At 42.5% G+C, this 19,935-nt stretch overlaps 1 protein-coding gene and 1 long non-coding RNA gene across 2 annotated transcripts; both read right to left on the reverse strand.

Annotated features, from left to right (window-relative positions):
- Window positions 1–1,069: 1,069 nt before the first annotated feature.
- LOC111852241 (glutathione S-transferase LANCL1) lies at window positions 1,070–9,955 on the reverse strand. Its single transcript, XM_023827899.2, has 9 exons — window positions 9,480–9,955; window positions 8,351–8,468; window positions 7,760–7,967; window positions 7,068–7,215; window positions 6,190–6,336; window positions 4,705–4,887; window positions 2,984–3,160; window positions 2,661–2,733; window positions 1,070–1,975 (listed from the first exon to the last, which is right to left on the reverse strand). Exons 1-9 carry the CDS (start codon window positions 9,564–9,566, stop codon window positions 1,899–1,901), a joined length of 1,218 nt encoding a protein of 405 aa, XP_023683667.2. The 5' UTR covers window positions 9,567–9,955; the 3' UTR covers window positions 1,070–1,898.
- A 7,450-nt stretch (window positions 9,956–17,405) lies between these two features.
- LOC111852208 (uncharacterized) lies at window positions 17,406–19,080 on the reverse strand. The gene is made up of 3 exons (XR_002840180.2): window positions 18,963–19,080; window positions 18,247–18,363; window positions 17,406–17,686 (listed from the first exon to the last, which is right to left on the reverse strand). It is a non-coding gene; the product is annotated as an uncharacterized lncRNA (long non-coding RNA).
- Between the last annotated feature and the right edge of the window lie 855 nt (window positions 19,081–19,935).

The following is a 19,935-nucleotide window of genomic DNA, read 5'->3' on the forward strand; positions in this document are numbered from 1 at the left end:
TAGACACCTAGACAGGGAAAACAGAGTTTTTGGCCTGTAACGTCAGATTGTGCACCACTGTCCGCTCCGTTTGACGTCAGAGCGTGCACCAATCGCTGTTTGCATTAGCTGTTTTTAGCCTAGCATAGCTGGTAATAAGGCTTTTGATTGGCCAACAAGGCTTTACGGTTAGAGTTATAATATTATGGTATTACCTGTTGGTTTGACATGCTCTTGACAACGCGTTTCAGCATTTTCATGTGGATGGAGAATTTTTTAAGAGGAAAAAAAAAATAAAAAATTAAATAACCACATATAGCTTTGGATAAAAAGACTTTTATCATGTCCTTGTCAGGGTCAGCTAGCTAGCCATCCTATTCTTCTTCCATCTTGTCCCTTAGCCCTAGCGTGTTCGCTCAGGTCATGAGACGACCCCATAGCTCAGTGACTCTCCGGTCATGGGTTTGCAGCTGGCCAGGGGCCGGTCTTACCTATTTAATTTTATGTTCTTATTTCACCAGTGTTTGTTACTTTGTTTCCCGATCATAGGTTTGCCCTGCTTTTCTCCTGTTCACGTCCATTCCTGTTTATATTCATCTACATTGAGTCACTATTCAGCAAACGCTTTTGTCCAAAGTGTAGCACTTTACAAATGCTTCATGAATTCTGTGCAGGGTCATTCTAATCTTTCCTGTATCGTTCCAACTTCAGTATATGTTTACTAGCTGCTGAGTGACGTCTTTCCTTTCATAGAAAATACCTCAGCAACATCATAAACTCTAAATCTTTAAATACTGAATCATCCATTATTGGGCCAATGTACTGGGGTCCAGGACATTTAATGAGCGAAGTCTGAATATGCTGACATGACACATGCAACACACCAGACTTTTGTTTTACCAGACTAACCACCCAGGTGAATTTTGTTAATCTTCTGCTTTTGACTGGATAGGTACGGTCATCCAAGCACCAAAAAGTTTAATCTCTATTGCGCCTTGTCTCTCTCAGGATTGGAGGTCAGTGCCTTGGCCTTTGTGGTACCACAGTACAGGCCTTGCACTGGAATCACAGAAAAGGCAGACAAGAGTGGTTTGGTGCGACAGATTTCAAACACTTTATTATTTTTTCAATGAGTAGCAGTTCTGGACAGCAGACAGCAGTGTGTGCAAAGCCCCAAGGTGCTAATGTCCACAAAGCTCACCAAACATCACCTACCAGCTACATGCAAACGAAAGCTACAGAACTCTTCCTACTTAATGGAAAACATTAGTACGAGTACCTTATTAATACCCAGTAAATAGGTAAATACCCCACAGGACAGGTCACAGTCAGTCACCTCCTGTGAAAACTATTAACTGAAATGGTCTAACAGCTTAATGACAGTGACATGAAACTTTATTTTACTGTTCAGTGAAGGGAAAAAATTCTCACAAAACTAAATATTTTAAGAAAAGAGGAGACTCTTCATCGAGGCGAGTTATGTGACAAGTGCATATTGGTATGGAAAAAAGTTGAAACTCGGATATAAAAACTGACATCAGCAAAAAAGAAGTGCTATCACATATTAGTAAAAAAATAATTATGAAGGGATGCTTAGTTCACCCACCATAACCAGGTTACCCCGTCCTTCTTCTTCTTCTTCTCCATACTCGCCCGTCCGGAGGCGAGGTGTCGTTTATTGGGGATGCAAAGCATTACCCTGCCAGACCTCCTGAACCTGAGTGTCTTCAAACCAAAAATCATGGGGGTGGAGCCAGAGAGCGACCTACAGGGAGACCAAGCCTGACTCCACTACACCCACACCAGCAGCTCTGTGGCACGGGCTGTGGGGTGGCGTTTGCCGGGGGTCAAAGCGGGATTTGCTTGCAGGCATGAACAGCGACCGCGCGGGTGATTGTGCCAAGACAGAGGGGAATCCATCAGATCTCATAGGCTGGGAACTTTGACCTCAGAGGCTGAGTCAGGTCAGCAAGGAAGTAGACGGTGCCAGCCATACCTGAAGACGGGACAGAGAGCCGACGGTGTGGTGATTACAAGTACCATAATGCCCTGCTGTTAGAGATTCCGCACATTTTTATGAAGAACTGTGTCAAATTAAGTTATCAATGTGTTTGGATTAAATGTTAGATTCCAATATCATATTTACAAACAATATGAAGTACTTTGCATCATGAATTTTATTTATTAAAACTTAAAAAAAAAAAAAAAGTAAATTAAAAATATTCGAAAGAGCCCCTGTGTATTGAAACTAAACCATAAAGTATATATTTATTAACTAGCCTAAAGCCGTGGTTTATAAAGATCTCCCTGGTATATAATGGATCTCTTAATATCTCAATGAAACCTGCTTATAACTACTTTTGGGTCTGAGCATAATGGCTCTGGTGATGAAATTACTTCACATTTCATTATGCAACCCGGACCTGTTAACATGTGTACCACTCAGCAGATGCATTACTCACAGTAATTACATCACAGACTAGATTTGCTGCAACAGGTCTTGATGGCTGCAGAGCCGCTGAGGCGGAGTCCAGAGCATCTCCGACACGCAGCCTGAACGTCTACAGTAGTCATACCACATGAATTACAAAGGCCTTGGGCAGCCAATCCCTGTTTGGGGGGGGGCGTCCCCCGGTGGATTTGGGCCAGAACGATGTTAACAGAAGTACGGCTTCCGATACCTTCAAACAGTGAAAAGGGCGTGTCCGGGGTACGGCAGCCATGTTTTCCGTAGTCCATACACCACTCCGCAAACTACAGGAGACGAAAAGCTCAAGAATTTGTTCCTTTATACTATAAAGAAAAACACTGAAAAACTCACACAATCCAATTCAAAAGCAGTAATCTGCACCGCTACCCGAGCATGGTGCTACCGTACCTCTTAATCACGGCCGACTGAATGATCTAGTCATTTCTTTAGCTTAGAACCAGGCTTTTGCGTGATGGTGAGTGATGGACGGCCTCTGAAGAGAGAAACGAACCACAGGAGGAGGGAGACACTCACCTTGCAGGCCCTGTAGAGGTGCTTAAGGTCGCCTGTGGCCTTGTACAGAGCCAAGAAGGCGTAGGCGTTACCCGCTGCCCCATGGCACAGACCATAGCCCTTCTGCAGCAGGCCCCAGGTCCAAATAACCTCCCCGCATTGCAGCGCGTCTCCCAGGTAGCCATCACCACCATACACCTGCTCGGGGGAGACATCAATAAGCGTACGGCTTCAGCTGGAGACGGTACTACACTGACCTACGTAAAGAAAAAGACAATGTCAGGAATGCTGGTAAGATGCTCTGTCGATGGTGGTTTTCTCCGGGATTCGGATGAGCGATACTCTGCCGGTCCTTTGTAACAAACCAGTGTTACGTACTGGTTGCCCCGCCCCTCACAGCTCATCCCAGGATACACTCCCACACTGGGGGTGTGTGATGCGCAATGAAAGTGAAGTGGAGCAGGGTCCGTCATAGGTCAAAGGTCACAAAAACCGTCTCCGAAATCGTATACTTGTCTATGTAGAAGACAAAATATTATATGCGATATGAGCAGTATGTAACTGAGTAAGGATGAGATGGCATGTGAAAGGTACCAGGATGTTATACTACATTATGCAAAATTCTGAAGTGTGCAGCCGATGGACACTATGCTGTCCCAGAAGGTCACTGGATCTGCAAAGAGAGACGAAGTACACGAAGTACACTGCAGAAATTTTTGTCAAGATGGCAGAGGAAGTGCCATCCATGAGCAGGAAACAATACCCTGTCACACAAGTCGACTCAAACATGCATTTTTTTAATTCATAGTTTTTTCATTGGGTTTTTCATTCAACTTTTGTGGGGAGGTCAAGCTATGTCATTAGTAGGCATCTGCGTTAGGGAGTATGAAAGATGCCGACTGCGGTGTGTCCAAGTGCATGCATACTATTCTCATATATACATACAGTATGTACTACATTAACGGTCGAATAGTAGACTTCTGACAAAATTCAGTACCTACTGTGTAAGTACGTGATTTTGGACACACCCTGTGACTCCACCCCCCCATCCATCAGCAAGCCCACCTACACTCAGTTTTTATAATATAATAAATGAACTGTACTTTCAATTAGTGCTAACAAAGGCAGTAACGATGAATTAGTTCCAATGCAGTGACATGGCTTGCACTGATGTGTGACCATTGACCTGGAGAAAAGAAAGGAAGAGAGTAAAGGAGAGTAAAGCGAAGGATGAAAAGCTCTGGGGCTCCGTTTTCGGTCCCCCCCCCCAGATACGCCGCATGGTTTCTTGCAGGCCCAGAACAGCCCTTGGGGAGTTAACCTGCTCGGAGATAAAAGGTGACCTCGTCCCACTCGCCAGGTGCCAGCACAATGCACTAAATATGACGAAGCATGTGCCCCCATGAATACTTTCACCTTATTGAGCTATATGTCTGTTTGGTGATAATAAAACTATTTGCCTCTATTCCATCTCCTACAACAAAAGAAAAATTATGTTGAAAATAAATGGATACACGATGATAGCCTCCCTGACACTAAAATGAAAAAATATGACTGTATAACAAATATAGGACAACATCAGAGGTACATGGCTTTTGTTGCCCAAGGCGACTGTCATACTTTGAAATGAAAAAAAGAAATCAGCTTTTTGCAAATGTAATCATTAACATGGCCACAAGGGGTCACTGCTGTACAGATAAGGAACCTGACAGGGGATGCAAACTCAGAGCGCCTCAACGCACCTTGTGGGCCTGCAGGAGCATGTAGATCACCCCGGGTGAGCCGTGGCACCAGTGAACCAGCAGGTCGCGCGAGTCACCGATGCATGGCGGGTAGTTCCCCGACGGAAACTTCAGCCGTTGGACGTAGTCGACGCTGGGCTTTACGAGTCTCAGACGCCTCTCCTCACCCACCCCGAAACCTGGCTGTGGGGTGGGGAGGGGGAACAGGGCATAGTTTCTATTTTTAATATTCGAAGGATCCTCCACAAAAGGCAATGCACCTTCAGGCTCATCCGAGAGGTGCTGCTTCATTGCTTGATACTTGGGCACTCTGAACTTACGTAGGGCCGGGCGATAAAACGATAACAATTATTGCGATATAATTTTCCTCGATGTCAACATCACTTGATGCTCGATGAAAGTTTTATACGAATTACGACCCAACGTGTCGCCAAGGACTCATTTTGCGTCACAGTGAAATGACAACCTAACCCTAACCCTAACCCTTCCTCTATGACTGCTTGTCAGGTTCGGCAGGGGAGCGAAAGCATAGACACAACCATAGAACTCAAACGGGAGGTTTGTTGAACAAATAAGATGCAATAGGCAGAGAGACTAAAGACAACACAGTCAAACGAAAAAAAGGGCAACTGACTGGGAGGGCAGGTAAACCCAAAGCAACCCGGCCAATAAGGGTAATCCAGCAAAATCCAATCAACCCAAACCTGCTCTCATAGAGCTGATGTGTGAAAGTGTAGTTTGCACTGAAGTTTGGGAGTTGAAATGTTCTGAATGACTGTATGTAAACGGTGTTTGTATGCTATTGGATTGTATATATGATAATGTTTTTATAATAATCTGTCTCAATTTGCATTTTTCACAGTTTTATACACTTTTAACACCAGCCGGTCCAGGGACTACAGGTGTAAATTAGCAATAGTGGTATAACCTGGTACAAAGCATCTCTCCTTTTTTTGAGGTTAATGTATTTTGTACATTGTTTATTTATTTGAACAGGGACAAACTAAACTAGTCCACAGTAAAATTCAGTCCATGAAAAATACAGACAGTAAGAATCCACAGAGAATTCAGAAAGGCTAGAAATGATGTGAGCGGCGGCGTTCTGTTGGTGCCGACTAAAATAACCTGTTCAACTTCTACCTGTGAAATGCCCTTCAGAAAATGTTGGGCACGTTCTGCCGATAAAGAATAGTTTAAAACCATAATTACCCATCAGGTTCCTTTAACTTTTACTCAAGAGCAAAAATCAGCTTTTAAACTGGAAACAACAATCTGACATTTATCGTGATAGTTGTCGACATTGGCTGACATGATTTATAAATTTATTATTATTATTTTTTTTAATTGCCCAGCCCTACAGGAAAGGTGAGATGGTCCAATGGCTGATAGAGGTGCCTGATTTCCTGGCCAATGAGATTCTCCTTCTGACGTGCGATTCTGCATAGCTGGCATTCAGCTGGCATGAATGGAACTCCCTCTGCTCACCTGCATGAGGAAGTAGTAGATTCCCGCCAGGCCGTGTGCTGCCCCCACGTAGTATTCCTGGTACCACTCATACAGCAGGGGCGTTTGCTCCTGAGTCTGCCGCTTCCTGGACAGGTTCTCCCCAGAGGCCAAGACGGCCTCACAAATCTGGGGCACAAACACGGGGCTGAGCGCAGACAAGACGTTTCAAATATCTTGGTAACTTAAAGAAGCCCTATTGCGCTCATTTTCACTGTTCGTAATTTTACTTTTGGGGTCTACCAGAATAGATTTACATGCTTCAATGTTCCAGAAACACAATTTTTCTCTTAATGTACATCACTATTCATTCTGCCTGAAAAGCTCTGTTAGATCTTTAAGCCACACCCCCCGATGAGCCCCATGTGCTCTGATAGGTCAGTTTGCCCTACATGTTCTGCCCTATCTTGCAGCCTGCAGACAGATCCTCGCAGGTAAGTGGCCAATAAGGACTGTGTTATGGGATGACCTCACCATGTCATGGAAGTAAGGGCTGGAATTACAACGAGGCGTTTCAGGCAGATTAGAGGAGAGTGGTTTCTGTGGTGAGAGTTACTCCCTTTGGCAAGTACTTTGAGCCTTAAGACTTTGCAGATAAGTTACATGCACAAAAAGCTATATAACCCTAAAGGAAAGGGAAAAACTGGAAAAGCGTAACAGGGCCCCTTTAAGTGTACTGGTGATTACATGCAAATAAACTGAGCTAACAAGTAAAGTGTGGCTTTAAGTCAGACGAACCATATTCATTACACTGTGTACAGCGACGGAAAATGACAGCACAATTAGTGTAAGGAGAGCAACAAATTATTTCAACGGTGATTATAGTAACAAGGCAAACCCTGAATGAGGTGCTAGTTCACCTGTTGTATGTACTGGGAAGGAACCTTCTCATGCCCAAACTGCTGGTTGATGAAGATCAGGGAATACAAGTATCCCACTCGGCCATAAAGCAACTCGTCTGGAAGGTTCCCCTTCCCCTTCACGACTGACTCGTGCATCTGGAGCAGCCTGAGAAGGTGAAGGGGAAAGTGGTCACAAACCCTGACTGCATGGAGACACAGGGTACGTCCCAAATTGCATACTTGCATACTTGTTTGCTATGTAGCAGACAAAGTATGGTATGTGACGTGCACTGTGCACTGGTCAACGCTGCACTGTCTTAGTTAGTGCCACTGTCTTGTCTTACTGCATAGTCCTGCAGTGTCTGCACATGTTTGCACACACATGCACTTTATGTCATTAAGTGTAGCTTTGTAGCCCTGTGTTGTTTAATGTAGCACCAAAGTCCCGGGGAAACATTGTTTCTTTTCACCGTGTACTGTACCCACTGTACATGGTTGAAATGACAATAAAAAAAAAACACTTGATATGAGAGTTGGTTGCAGGTTCAGTTCCTGTTCCATTCCACTGGACACCCCAGTGTTGCTTTTGTGAAAAGATTCTAGTTCATCAAGGTAACTGTGACACAAATAACCACGAGCTATGTCTGTTGCTATGGATATGGCATGACAAAGATGCTGCTGTTTTATGGGCTATATGTGCTGACACTAACCTGCCCAAGCACTCCTCGGCCTCCTGGCTTCTCCCCAGCCTGTGGTAGACCACAGCTGCCACAGCCAACGGGCCCGAATCGCCACACAGGAAGGTTACAGTGCGGCGTGTCAGGCATTGTAGACTGCGGCTCACGTGGTCTAGCGCCCTCTGCAGGAAGGAGGACTCCCCGAACACACTGTCGAGATGTAGGTATAGCAGGGCGATGCCTGTTGTGCGGCAGGGGAACACACATTCACATTAATTACCCCTGGGGGGGGAAGGTGAGGGTATCCAGCATGGGTCACAATATGCCCAGAGACTATCTGGGGAAACTGGGTTAGAAGAGACTCTGGATGGGATGCCAGTCCATTGGAGGCCACAGACTCAGAGAGACAAATTTGCCTAACTGCATGTCTTTGGTCTGAGAATCAGAGATAACATGTATAAACACATTCAAAACTCAAACACACAAAGTGGGGGCAGAATGTGAACTCTCAGCTCTGGAAGTATGAAGCCAAGGTGGGACCCACTAAGCTACTATGCAATCTGCTACTAATAATCATGCTCCAATTTAAAAATCAATTGATACCACTGATGATAATATCCTTACCTGCCCATCCAGTGTAGCCGCTGCAGTCCCTGGGGTCGGCAGACCGCAGCCCATTCTCCATTTGGGACAGCAGCTCTGTGACCTTACCACGCAGGCGGCCAATGAAATCAGAGGTGAGCTAGGAGACAGAGAGACCCAAGGAATAAGTGAAAGATAATAATTAGGTTACCAAGTCCGGTCCCTGGAGCAGCACCATCATGCTACGCCTTAAGTAGGTTACAGGCTCCAAAGAAAAAAAATGTAAGACTGCAGGCATTTTATATATATATATATATATATATATATATATATATATATAATACATATATATAATACATATATATATATATATAAAATACAAATAAGCACCAATTCACACCTTGTAAATCATTTTTGCTGAAGAGCCGGGACAATTAGAATAACTACATGGGGATGAACAATCGCCTTCCCATGACGAATAAGCAGCCAGTGGGCTGATACATATATAATGCCGAGTCTTGCACTGCCACACAAAGTATTGTTTTGTTTTTTTTGTCAGATAAACTGCTGATTATAGCTGTGCAGTAATACATCTCCTGTGTTTCAGACTAAAATATTAACCGATAACAACGTAATCTGAATGTCTATTAAAAGAAACGATATTACATTGCCAAGCTGATGATAGCTAAGCCAAAAGAGCCCCAAATATGTAAGGTTTATTATTATTACATGGGGTGCATTATTAGGAGAGCCCGATTTGCCGAGATTTGCGTCCCCTTTTTTCAGCCAGGATGACTGTTGCTTATTTGACATTAACACTGTTAAGCCAAAACGGCCTAAGACACAAGCTGCTAACACCATTTGATTTTGAAGTGTGTAAAAAGAACATTAAAGTCCGATTTTATAGCTGCTGAGATCTGCGGCAAGCAAAATTCGGCATAACATCGGTCCAAGTTCCGACTGGTTGAAGCATAACCATCGGGACACCCGCCAAGCGGCCCCCCATAGCAGGGGGCCAACTGCAAAATTTATCAAGAGAGCCCCCTTTTATAACAGCTGATTACTCAAATTTCGCAACAATTTAGCGACAACCCCCGCCCCAGTCAACCCCAGCTGCTGCGAGTCCCCTCCCCCGCCCCTGACGCACAGGTGCCGGCTGTAAGGACCTTACTCTGCCTTTATCGTCGAACAAGCCTTGCGCGCAGGCTGGCGTCCCATCATAGTCTTTGTAAGGGTTCTTCAGGGCTCTGGAGGCCATAGCTCTCCGGCAAATGCTATTAGCCTTTTGGGCGCGGGCCGGTGGCGAAGGGACAAGCCGAAAGCAGCTCAGCTGACGCGGCAGGAGCCTGGCCAGGTTGTGCACTTTCCCGCTGGACTGGAGGCTCGGCACACGCCTCCTTAAAGCGGACTAGGAAGCTGCGCCCACCCTGCAGGTGTGCGACTGACAGCTGCTGAGCTAAGCCAGAAAGCGCATGCAAAATTAAAAGTAAGCAGCGCCCAACAGCATTAGAAGTAATGCAGGCTAAATTAATTTCTAGCCAACTTTGCCGAACTAAAAATGCACACGTCGCTGTTTTTTCTCGTAACACACACGCAAAACAAACACGACTCTCGAACAACAGTTTAGGAATTACGAGCATGCGCAGATCGAACAGATAAACAGTTACCGTAATGTTTCAAGTAATACCCCTCTCATTTCGGGATGATTTAAATATACCGCCTTTAAAATTACCCATAATAAACTGGAGGTATACTTGTTATATAAACTTATTTCCATTTGTGCATCAACACCGCTTATACAGCACAGTGAGGGCAATTCATCGCAATTTAAAATGATGAATTTCCGGGAAGCATTTCCTTAGGAAGGTAATTATTATTTATGATGAACTCGATTTAGATTAAATCGTTTGCTCTCCTAAAATAGAACTGTTATATGCTATGAAACATTTCTATAATAAATCTGTTAAAGACAGCAACTGGAAGGAGAGCAAAACTCAGTCCGACGTCTCGTCATGCCTGGTCATACTGTAAATAGGTGTGACGAAATTTTACATCCAATTTTACATCCAACAATCCACTAAATATATATATATGTATATATGACACCTGTACATACAGCTCAATTTAACATAGAACATGTAATACGGAATCGCCCCTCCGTAAGATGCGCACTTTGTGCATAGCTACTACATAGGCGATTTTATAGGGGGTGCAATTCCACCCCCTACTGGTCACATGAAAATGTTTTTGGAACATATTCAACAAAACAAAATTATATTGTAAAGGTATACTTTAAAATGTGGCTTGTTTAAGTCATATTAAGGTGTAATGATAATTTATTATAGACGTATTTACTACTTAAACAAACATTAATCTGGATAAATGACTGGTTTGGCTCACTCAAATTGCACCCCATGGAATAAAAGTCCGCAATATTGTCGCTCTATGCCCTGCAGTAACGCTGAAGCAGAATCTGCATCAAAAATGAATAGAAGGGCTCTGTAAATGTCAGGTTTCGATGACGCATTGAACTCAATCCCCTTTACAGTGTAACCTGTTTCTATACTTCTTCATGCACAGTTTTTGTTCCCTCGAACTCTACATCTTAATTTTTTACTTATGAAAATACATCATGGTGATGTCCATTGGAGATTAATTAGCTAAATGAACCCCATTGCTGTGCTTAATTGTATTAAGAAGAATATAGTGGTACATTTTCTAAATTAACGAACACATTGTATTTAATTTATTGGTACAAGCCAGCATGACTTTACGAACATTCATTAATTAGCATGTATTTATTATGAAACCCAAAGTCACACAAATCCACAAAAAAATTAACGTACTTAAAATTTCAGTTAGTGTTTCAGTAATGAGAGTTTTATTGATATTTGTTATAGCCTCCACATGCAGAAATACGGTATTTTCTCTAGTGCCCATATTAATCATCCTAATCATGATAATTATGTTTCATGTTTAAACAGCGTTGGACTCCCAGTTACGCGTTTTGAATCTCAGCTAAAACAATGAGCAGAAAGATGGGAACCAGATGCACAACATCAGATTATAGATCTTTCATTTATACACAGGATTATAGTTTATCCACAGTATTAGCAAACTGCTGGACATTCAGAATTAAGTTCAACAGTCAGTCCAAGAATAATTAACTGGTAATTATTAACAGTTATAATCATTATTTATGATTTGAGAATATTCCCTGCTTAAAAAAACTAGCACAGATCAGCAGAGCTGGTTACCAGCATGACCAGCATAGTGTATGCTAGCTATACCAGCATATGTTGTGTTGTGGTGCCGGTGGACCAGTATCATTGATGAAATATTGCTGGCAGACCAGCTTCATATGCAAGTAGACCAACAAAGCTATACTGGTCCACCAGTTAAGCTAGCTAAATCGTGCTGGTCTATGCTGTGTTTTTCAGTAGGGTTATCAAGCGTGTCTTATGATAAAAGTTTCTGTGCTGGAGTCGAATAGGACTGAAACAAAACCCCCCTCAGAACAGCAGTAATCTGTCTGCTGGTCTTTTTGCTGCATGAAGGGATTTTTTTTTGTCCGCTCAGTCTAATTTTAGCTCCTCCACACCGAAATCCACATTGTGATAAACCTGAATAATTACCTTCCATATCAACAGCAGACAAATAAAGACGGCCAGGGGATCTAATTCCCCTCCACCACTGATACGCTGCTTGGGGGGTGGGCTCCTTCAGTCGCTGCTTTTCACCACTCGCTCCCCTAACATCGTGTCTCCTATTATATTCCTAACAGTTTATAATTTTAGGTCTGAGATCCGCTGACTTAACTTTGCTTACAAAGCGTTTAGCTAATGGCTGGTGAGCGGGGCCGGCCGCCACCTAATGACTTGTTATCTCCAAAAGGATGCTTCCGGAAAAGCTGGCATGAATCCTCATTAGTTCTTGTATTGCCGCCGTTTCTTCATTGCTAACCTTGAGTATACTTTGTGAAATTAAAAATAATCACAAAAGAAAATCCCCAGACCATGTGCAAAAGCAGTAGTTAATGTATGTTAAATGGAATTATTAATGCTGGCAGATTTATATAGAAATAATGGGTCAAATGCTATCAAGCTCAGGAAACATCTGCTGGAGGTTGGCTATGCTTGCTGTCACTCCCATTGTAATGCCAAGTGGTTCCCCAGGCACATAATTTAATTCACAGCTGGTTATATCACCTATTAGGTCTTGCTGTGCATTGCTGCTTTTGCGATGACCGATTGCTGCAGAAACCTCTGTGCTACACAGTTGTGGTTTCTGATTGTGACAGCTTTGCTTTCTGAGGATGCGACTTTGCATCTGAGAGACACAGCAAACTCACTCAGGAATCATGGACCAATTTACCGTATATAAATGATCTGGCACAGTGTTCTTTAAATATTTTTTTTTGGGTGGGTCAGTTTGCCATTTATATGTACCTACTTGAGATACATTTTGAGGCTGCACACGGTGGGACGCTCATGGCACTAGGTTGTGAATGCTGACAAAAGCTTCTGGGAAGTGTGTCACCTGACTGAGCACGAGCAGCTGTGGAATGACCCGTTTTTCATCAGTATAGACAATCACATGGACTCTGATTCCAACAGTGCCCTACAGATGTACCATCCTTTTATACAAAAGGGGTTTGGAAGTATCACCCAACAAAAAGGCAAAGAACGTGTAGCCTTATCCTATAATCTGCCTGACAAGCTTTGAACACTAGAGGGCTTTGTCGTGACATGCTATATTAAGTCCGCACCAAAAGTCATTAAAACAAAAAGAAAAAACAGACAAAAGAAACATCCACTAAGACAAGAGGAACAAAGGGTAAGACTTCACTTAACTGCAGTGCTAACGGGTACAGATAAAAGACCCCTGTGTATTTTAAATCCTTGAGCTAATTAGGCAACACTGTTTCATGCTGGGAGAAAGGAAACAAGGAAAGTATGCCCGGGGGAATAACACAGATTCATTGGGGTTCTGGGGAATCATATGAACCCTTCCAGCTCAGAAATATTTTTTTTTGTCAGGTGCTGATATATGCAATTCCATCCCCTAGATGGCGCTCTTAAACTGTTTGCCAATAACGAGAAACACTGACATTGTGTCGAAGCATCTTTTTAAGAAAGGTAGCAAGCAGAGTACCACTTCCTTTGGTGTACTGCTGTATGGTACATGATAAAATAACACTAATTACATCATGTGGAGCTTACAAGTGACAAAACAGGAGATCTTAGAAAGTGGCGAGCATACTGGTGTCTTAGGAATTACATAAAGCATGCTACTTGGTTGTCTTCTTGCATGGAGCCCCATCATGTCACCTCTTTTGGAGATCACTGTAGATGTTTAGTAAACCCTCCTTATAGAGTGACCAGATAATCCATCTCAGGGAAGACCCTTTGAGCTAGGACAGAATTGGTCAACTATTTCAGTTAAAAGGAGGGCTGGTTGGTCAGTCTCCTATAATCATGCAGGTCTCACTAATATTAATGTGAAACAGCTAGATGAGTCTTCCAGTCAAGGAAACACCCAGTCAAAGCACGGGAAGAACTGAACTATTTAGCCAATCACTGTCTCTTTGGAGAATCCTTGGGTACCACTGGTCTGACTCTGTGTTGAATGAGCAGTTGCTCAGGAGAGTCTGGAATTTCTGTGGAAGTTCCTGCATTGCAGAGGAGCGTCAGTTCCGGCACTACGGTCATGTGTGGCGATTCCTCAAGGGTGATCCGGCTCACAGGAGCCTGAGAACCAGAGCAGCTGGACCAGCCCAATGGATGCCAACGTAATGCCATACTGTGGCAGATAGATGGCCATTTCTGGAGATTGGGACGGGACCGTGTGTCAGCCTGGGGGGTCGCCAACTGGATTCCTGAGGTGTTTCGTGTGGTAGGTGTGGCAACGCTCCGTACCAGTGTGTGCTTCCCAACCTAACCTGACCTAACAGGAACCTTTCAGTTTTAAAGTAGTTTGTACTCGAAGTAGCTCAAAGTGTCCTCTCTGCCATGGATTAATTGGTCACCTTACTGCTGCAAGAATGCACATTTATGTAACCCCATTTTCATTCAATTTCAAGAAATTTCAGTGCCCAGAGCAAATACAAAGCTCATTCAGTTGATGATATATAACAACATGCATTTTTCGAGCAACTTACAGCTGAACGTTTGACTGAAACAGAAACAGAAACAGAAACAGTGCCACGCTTGAGCGTATTATACTGGGGGCCCTCCTGGGATTTCTGCTGTATGTTTATGTCCTTCCTTCATGCTTCGTGTTATTTAAAGACCTTCTCCCATCTTCACTGGGGAGTAATGAGCAATGCGTGAGTCATTGCTGGAACTGAACAGGACATGTGTGCTGTAAGAGTGTCAGGCGCCATTGCGGGGTAGGGCTGCATCCTGGCAAGTTTCAGAATGCGTGTCATTTTGTGTTTTTTCATCATGTCACTCTGGAGTGACTCATGATACTTGTGGAAGTGGTTGAGATCAATGCCTTCTTACACTTGAGGTGGCTGAGGTCATGGAGTGAAGGTAACCTCTTGAGGTCTATAATGCGAGTAAGGCAAGGCAAATTTATTTATACAGCATAATTCCGACTCAAGGCTTCGCAGAGGCACAGGGATACATTAAAACAGAAGATATCAAAATCGCATTCAAAAGACAATAAAAACAAAAACCCAAAAGCCTAAACAAATAAACAGTTAACTAAAAATAAGTTACATTGCAGTGGCAGTGCATGAATAAACTGCCACTGATTTCATATATTGAAAAACTGCAGCAAACAGTAACATCTTACGGCCTAATTTAAATCAGCTGACAATTTTTGGCAGACCTTCCGGTCTTCAAGAAGCTTGTTCTATAGACGGGGGCGGGCAGAGAAACTAAAGGGCTACTTTACCACACTTGGTATGACTCATAAAGTATTTGCTTAATAACCTATGTAGCAAATAGTCACATTGGAGAGTTTGGTTGTTGGTGGCTGATTTTACATCACTTATGTTAGGCTTGGCTGAAGATAAACATCTGCAGAACTTTTTTGACCATGCACTGCAGTGGCCAAAATCTCCCAAACTTTCTATATTGAGCTTTTACTACTGCAAGGGATATGAGAAAAGGTGTCATTTTCAATTATTCAGTTCAAAAATTCAATGTGAACACACAATCAGTAGGCACACATATTCAATTATGTTGGTCCAGTAAGTTGTACTGGTGCGTAGATTTTCCAGACTAAGCAGAACACAGTAAGAAGGGTATCAGATGGCCCAGGTGGATAGTTGATGGAGCACAGAGAGACCCAGTCTGGTGTATAAACTCAACCACTTGAAAAAGAGGAAAAATAATATTTCTTCACAAAGTTAGGAAACCGCAACGGGATTTAAACACACTTGACATTTTGGGTATGGTTATGGTATGCAGCTCTTTAATAATTTAGCAGAAGACAGACTCCTGCAGAAATGTTTCCTTTTCTGTTCAGTTGGCCTTCTCCCCTTGGACGTGAACGGTATTGATCTGGGATTGGAAAGGTGTCTCCGGCCAGAAGGTTGCAGCAATAGGTATCCCCCAGTTTATCTATTGATTGCCCCTTGATCAGCCAGACCAGCATTCGCAGTCCATCTCAAAGAGCACGGGACTCCTTGCTGCCGTACTCGTGACAGAGGTTTCTATCAGGTGCCATTTCACTTGAACTGAAAAAGACCAAAAATTTGTGTGCAGTCGAGGAAAATAGTAAAAATCCACACTGGAGATTATTTTCCTTTTTTTCTGCTTCCTCATTTTCTGAGAACACTGTGAAGACGTGCATTTCCTCAATATGTGTTTTTGTTTTCCTGAAACCCTGCACCCTTATTATATACACTTGATTAATAATAACCTAATACATAATCAAGTATTAATAGACGCATGCATTTTTCATGCATAGCTTCATTAGCTTCAGGTTTGACCAGGCCCATAGTGGTGATTCAATAGCAAAGAACCGCAATACTGTTTCCATCAAAGGCAATGGTTTCTCTCCAAATGGTCCTGTCCTGTATTTTGGGGTGATTAAACATCTCATGTAGTGTTAAGATATCTTGGTATATCTGCCCTGGGATGACATAAACTGTGAAACAGACCATATTGGCTTGATTCTCAACTCTTTGGGGTAACATTTTACTTGAGGGGGCACACAAAATGTAGTATTATGCAATTACATATGTATTAATTAACCAATATTTAAGTCTCAGTTACAAACTGAACTCATATTCATTCATCATTGATGGATCATGATGCATCTTTTATCTTGAGCAGTAACTACAGTTACCAAATTTGTGAATTTGATAAACCTTTCTGAACTGCTGAAGGAACTACTAAGGAACTACTGAAGAAACACGTCATGAATAACAAATGAAATACTGATCTCATGTTTATTCATCATTAATGAATCATGATGCATCTTTTATATGAAGTAGCTACTACATTCGTTCATGATTTGTACTTGAGTAGTAACTGAGTTACTACGAAGTACTTGTGCCCCACGAGTAAAGGGTTACTCTCTTTGGTAATAAGACTTATCCACAGAAGGGAAACCAGCATGACTGAATATGGACAGTCTGTTACCATCTTCAACGAGATTCTGCAAGCTTCCGGATCATTTAGCATCACAGACAATAATGCAGCATCTCTCTGTATTCACGCTAACTCACGCTAGTGACTTTTTAAATTGGAGGTGTTTCCTTTAGCCTTTCGCTTACTCTCTTCCAGCAGACACCCACCTACCACAAGTCTTCACAAGATGGCCTTTTGTTTTGTTTCTTTTTTACTGCATATGTTTAACATTTAACCAAAAGCAGACAACAAAGCCCCAGGCAGGGTCAACATTTCCAAGGTCAAGCGTGTCTCAACAGAAACCTTTCATGCAGAAGGATCTGTATTCTCCAAGAGAACAAATTGGCCTGGCCAATAAAAGATTTTCAGAAAAGCCTTTTTCAAATACTTTGAATTGGTGCAAGAATCACACAGACTTTTATTACAACATGCAGGCCCCAAATTTGCAAATTGGCAAAATTCAGGATTTATACATTAATGAATAGGAATTTGAATTGAATTGGCCACACCACACAGGATGCTGAATTGTAATTTCAATTGGAATGTCAGAAAGAAAGGTTGTTCACCCTCTAAGTTCTTTTCCATGGGCTGATATGTTGTCTTTGCATTTTTTGTATGTGTTACCGTTTGTGAGGAGTCTGCAGTAGCTTTTCTTGTGAGTATCCATGGATTGTCAGATGGATAGAGTAGTCACTGGGTTTCTTGTATGACTGACTGCATGAAATGCTCTTCCATCATAGTTAAATTATTTGTCCTATAGGTGACACTGCAATTGTTGCATTCCTTCATTCTGAAAAACAAAATTTTTTTTGTAAAAATGATACAATACATGGTATGAATGTTAACATGTCTATGTGCACTTCATATTGAAATATTAAGCTGTATTGTTACAGCTGCACCTATACTATATATATGAATTTATGTGAATTTAATTTCATTTTAATTCTACTTTCTTAAATTCAAATTCAAATTCTGAATTCTGCATATTATATATATTTCTAACTGCAATTGAAATTCAACTCAAATTCATGAATTAAATAAGAATTTCAGGTACATTCTCAATTTAAGTCTGAATGGTGCACAGCCCTGCTGTTAAGGTATTGCATGGGTTGGCTAGTGCTGAACGGAGGATCAGTGCAAGCAATGAGTCCCTGATACGTGTCATCAGGGCAGCTGACCAATACACCTTGGGAACATTAAACCCTGCTTCTGAGTCAAATAATGCTCAAAATGTTTGCTGTTATACAGCTCTGGGTCAGTGCTGTTTGACAACATACCCATCCATCTTCTATAACTGCCTGGATCATAGTGTGGTTAATAATGCCCTGGGAATGAATCCAGATCACACACCTGGATTATTTTGCTGGAACTCCAAGTAATTGGTTAAAAGTGATCCATGCCTGGGTGTAGCTTGTGGTGAACGGACAAATGAATCAATTGTAGTTAAGATGCCACGCCTACAAAACTCTATAAACAAAGAAAGCAAAACACAAGCTTATTATTTGGAACTTCAGAGGGCATCCTCCCATTACTGACTCCATGGCCTGCTCCTTAACATGAATCAGTGACCAAGGCACTGAACCGATGTACCGTACTGAGGTCTTCTTCTAGGACACATAAATCTTGCATAATAGCGTAGTTTTGCAAGAATGAGCATCAGCACCCTTTGTTAGACTCTGCTTCTCTGTTTATGGTCAACAGCCCTACTGGAAATTAGCCAGAGTTCCCTCAGTGGAGCAGACACTGCAAGTTTCTGCCTAAAGAAAATGAATGCCATGCTGTGAAAGGAGAATAAGTTCAGCGAGATATTACTTTTTCCTTTTTAAATGAAGGAGCTGGTTCATCTCAGCCGTATATTGTCCATAGAATTACCTTGCATTAATTATTTTATTAGCAGGCAAGACACTGTGTATAGAGATGCATATCAAAGCAACACTTGACTGAAGTAAAGCTAAAAAACAGATCCAGTTTGATACATACAAAAGTAGATTCAACCCATAAACCTTGTTTTTAACAACAAAAACTTTGGACCCAAAGTATTCTCTGAGCCTGGGGTAGTGTCTGACCTGAATCTTTCTCTCTCTCTTCCATGCTGTCTTGGTTCCTGCCTCCCTTCCCCCCCAGACAGGCGTCCGGTTCTCAGTGTTGATCATGAGTAGGAGGAAAGGATGATACTTCCCCGGAGCAGGTGTCGCAGGTGAGCAGTAGGGACCTTTCGGTTGTTTTTCTTGCTCTGTGTACGGCTCCCGACCAATCAGCTACGGCCTGTCGGCAAAATCCCCGCCCACACGCAGATGCCAACAGTGTGATCTCCCTGTGGCATCAGAGCCCTATTGATTTTACACTTTCTGTCTCCCTTTGTTTAACTGTGGAATAGGAGGCCCTTCATTTTCTTCATCCGTTTATCTTTCAGTGAAAACGTTCAGTCCGCACTGCAGTCTCCTGGGACCCGGTTTGTTTGTGTGGAAGCTTGTTTATCTGTGGTTACCAGGATGACTTGGGTCTGAGCAGACCTGGAGGCTGATAGATTATTATGCACTTTCTCAACACAATTTTGGGCATGTACACAACTGCATATTTAAAACATCTAAACAAAAGTAAATATTTGTCAAACATATCAATAAAGGAATACCAGGTATAGAAATACAATTTGAATCAAAATCAGAATCAGACTTCATCTGCCAAGGACCCAGTGTTGTGCTGAACTGGCCACAATGAGTTCTACATACAAACAGCTGCATATTTATGTACATAATACAAACATCAGGATGTGTTACATATTGAAAGAATATTTTTGATAAAAAGCTAGTAGTCATCACTACTTTGTTTTTTTGCTCAATGGCAAGATTCCATTTTGTTTGTGTTCTGGTTCAGGGATGACCGTCTAGTGGGTCTTCACTGGTCCCGTAGTGGTCCATACAGACTCCTGGCTGAATCTGCCGCAACACACCAAGCAGCACACGGAACAGCAGGGCAAAAAGAATTCTGTCATGTCCATCACGGCAAAAAAAATGTCCCTGCATGGCTGTCCACCCTGCG

Source organism: Paramormyrops kingsleyae, chromosome 16 (assembly GCF_048594095.1).
Source record: "Paramormyrops kingsleyae isolate MSU_618 chromosome 16, PKINGS_0.4, whole genome shotgun sequence".
In the NCBI taxonomy this organism is placed as follows: domain Eukaryota; kingdom Metazoa; phylum Chordata; class Actinopteri; order Osteoglossiformes; family Mormyridae; genus Paramormyrops; species Paramormyrops kingsleyae.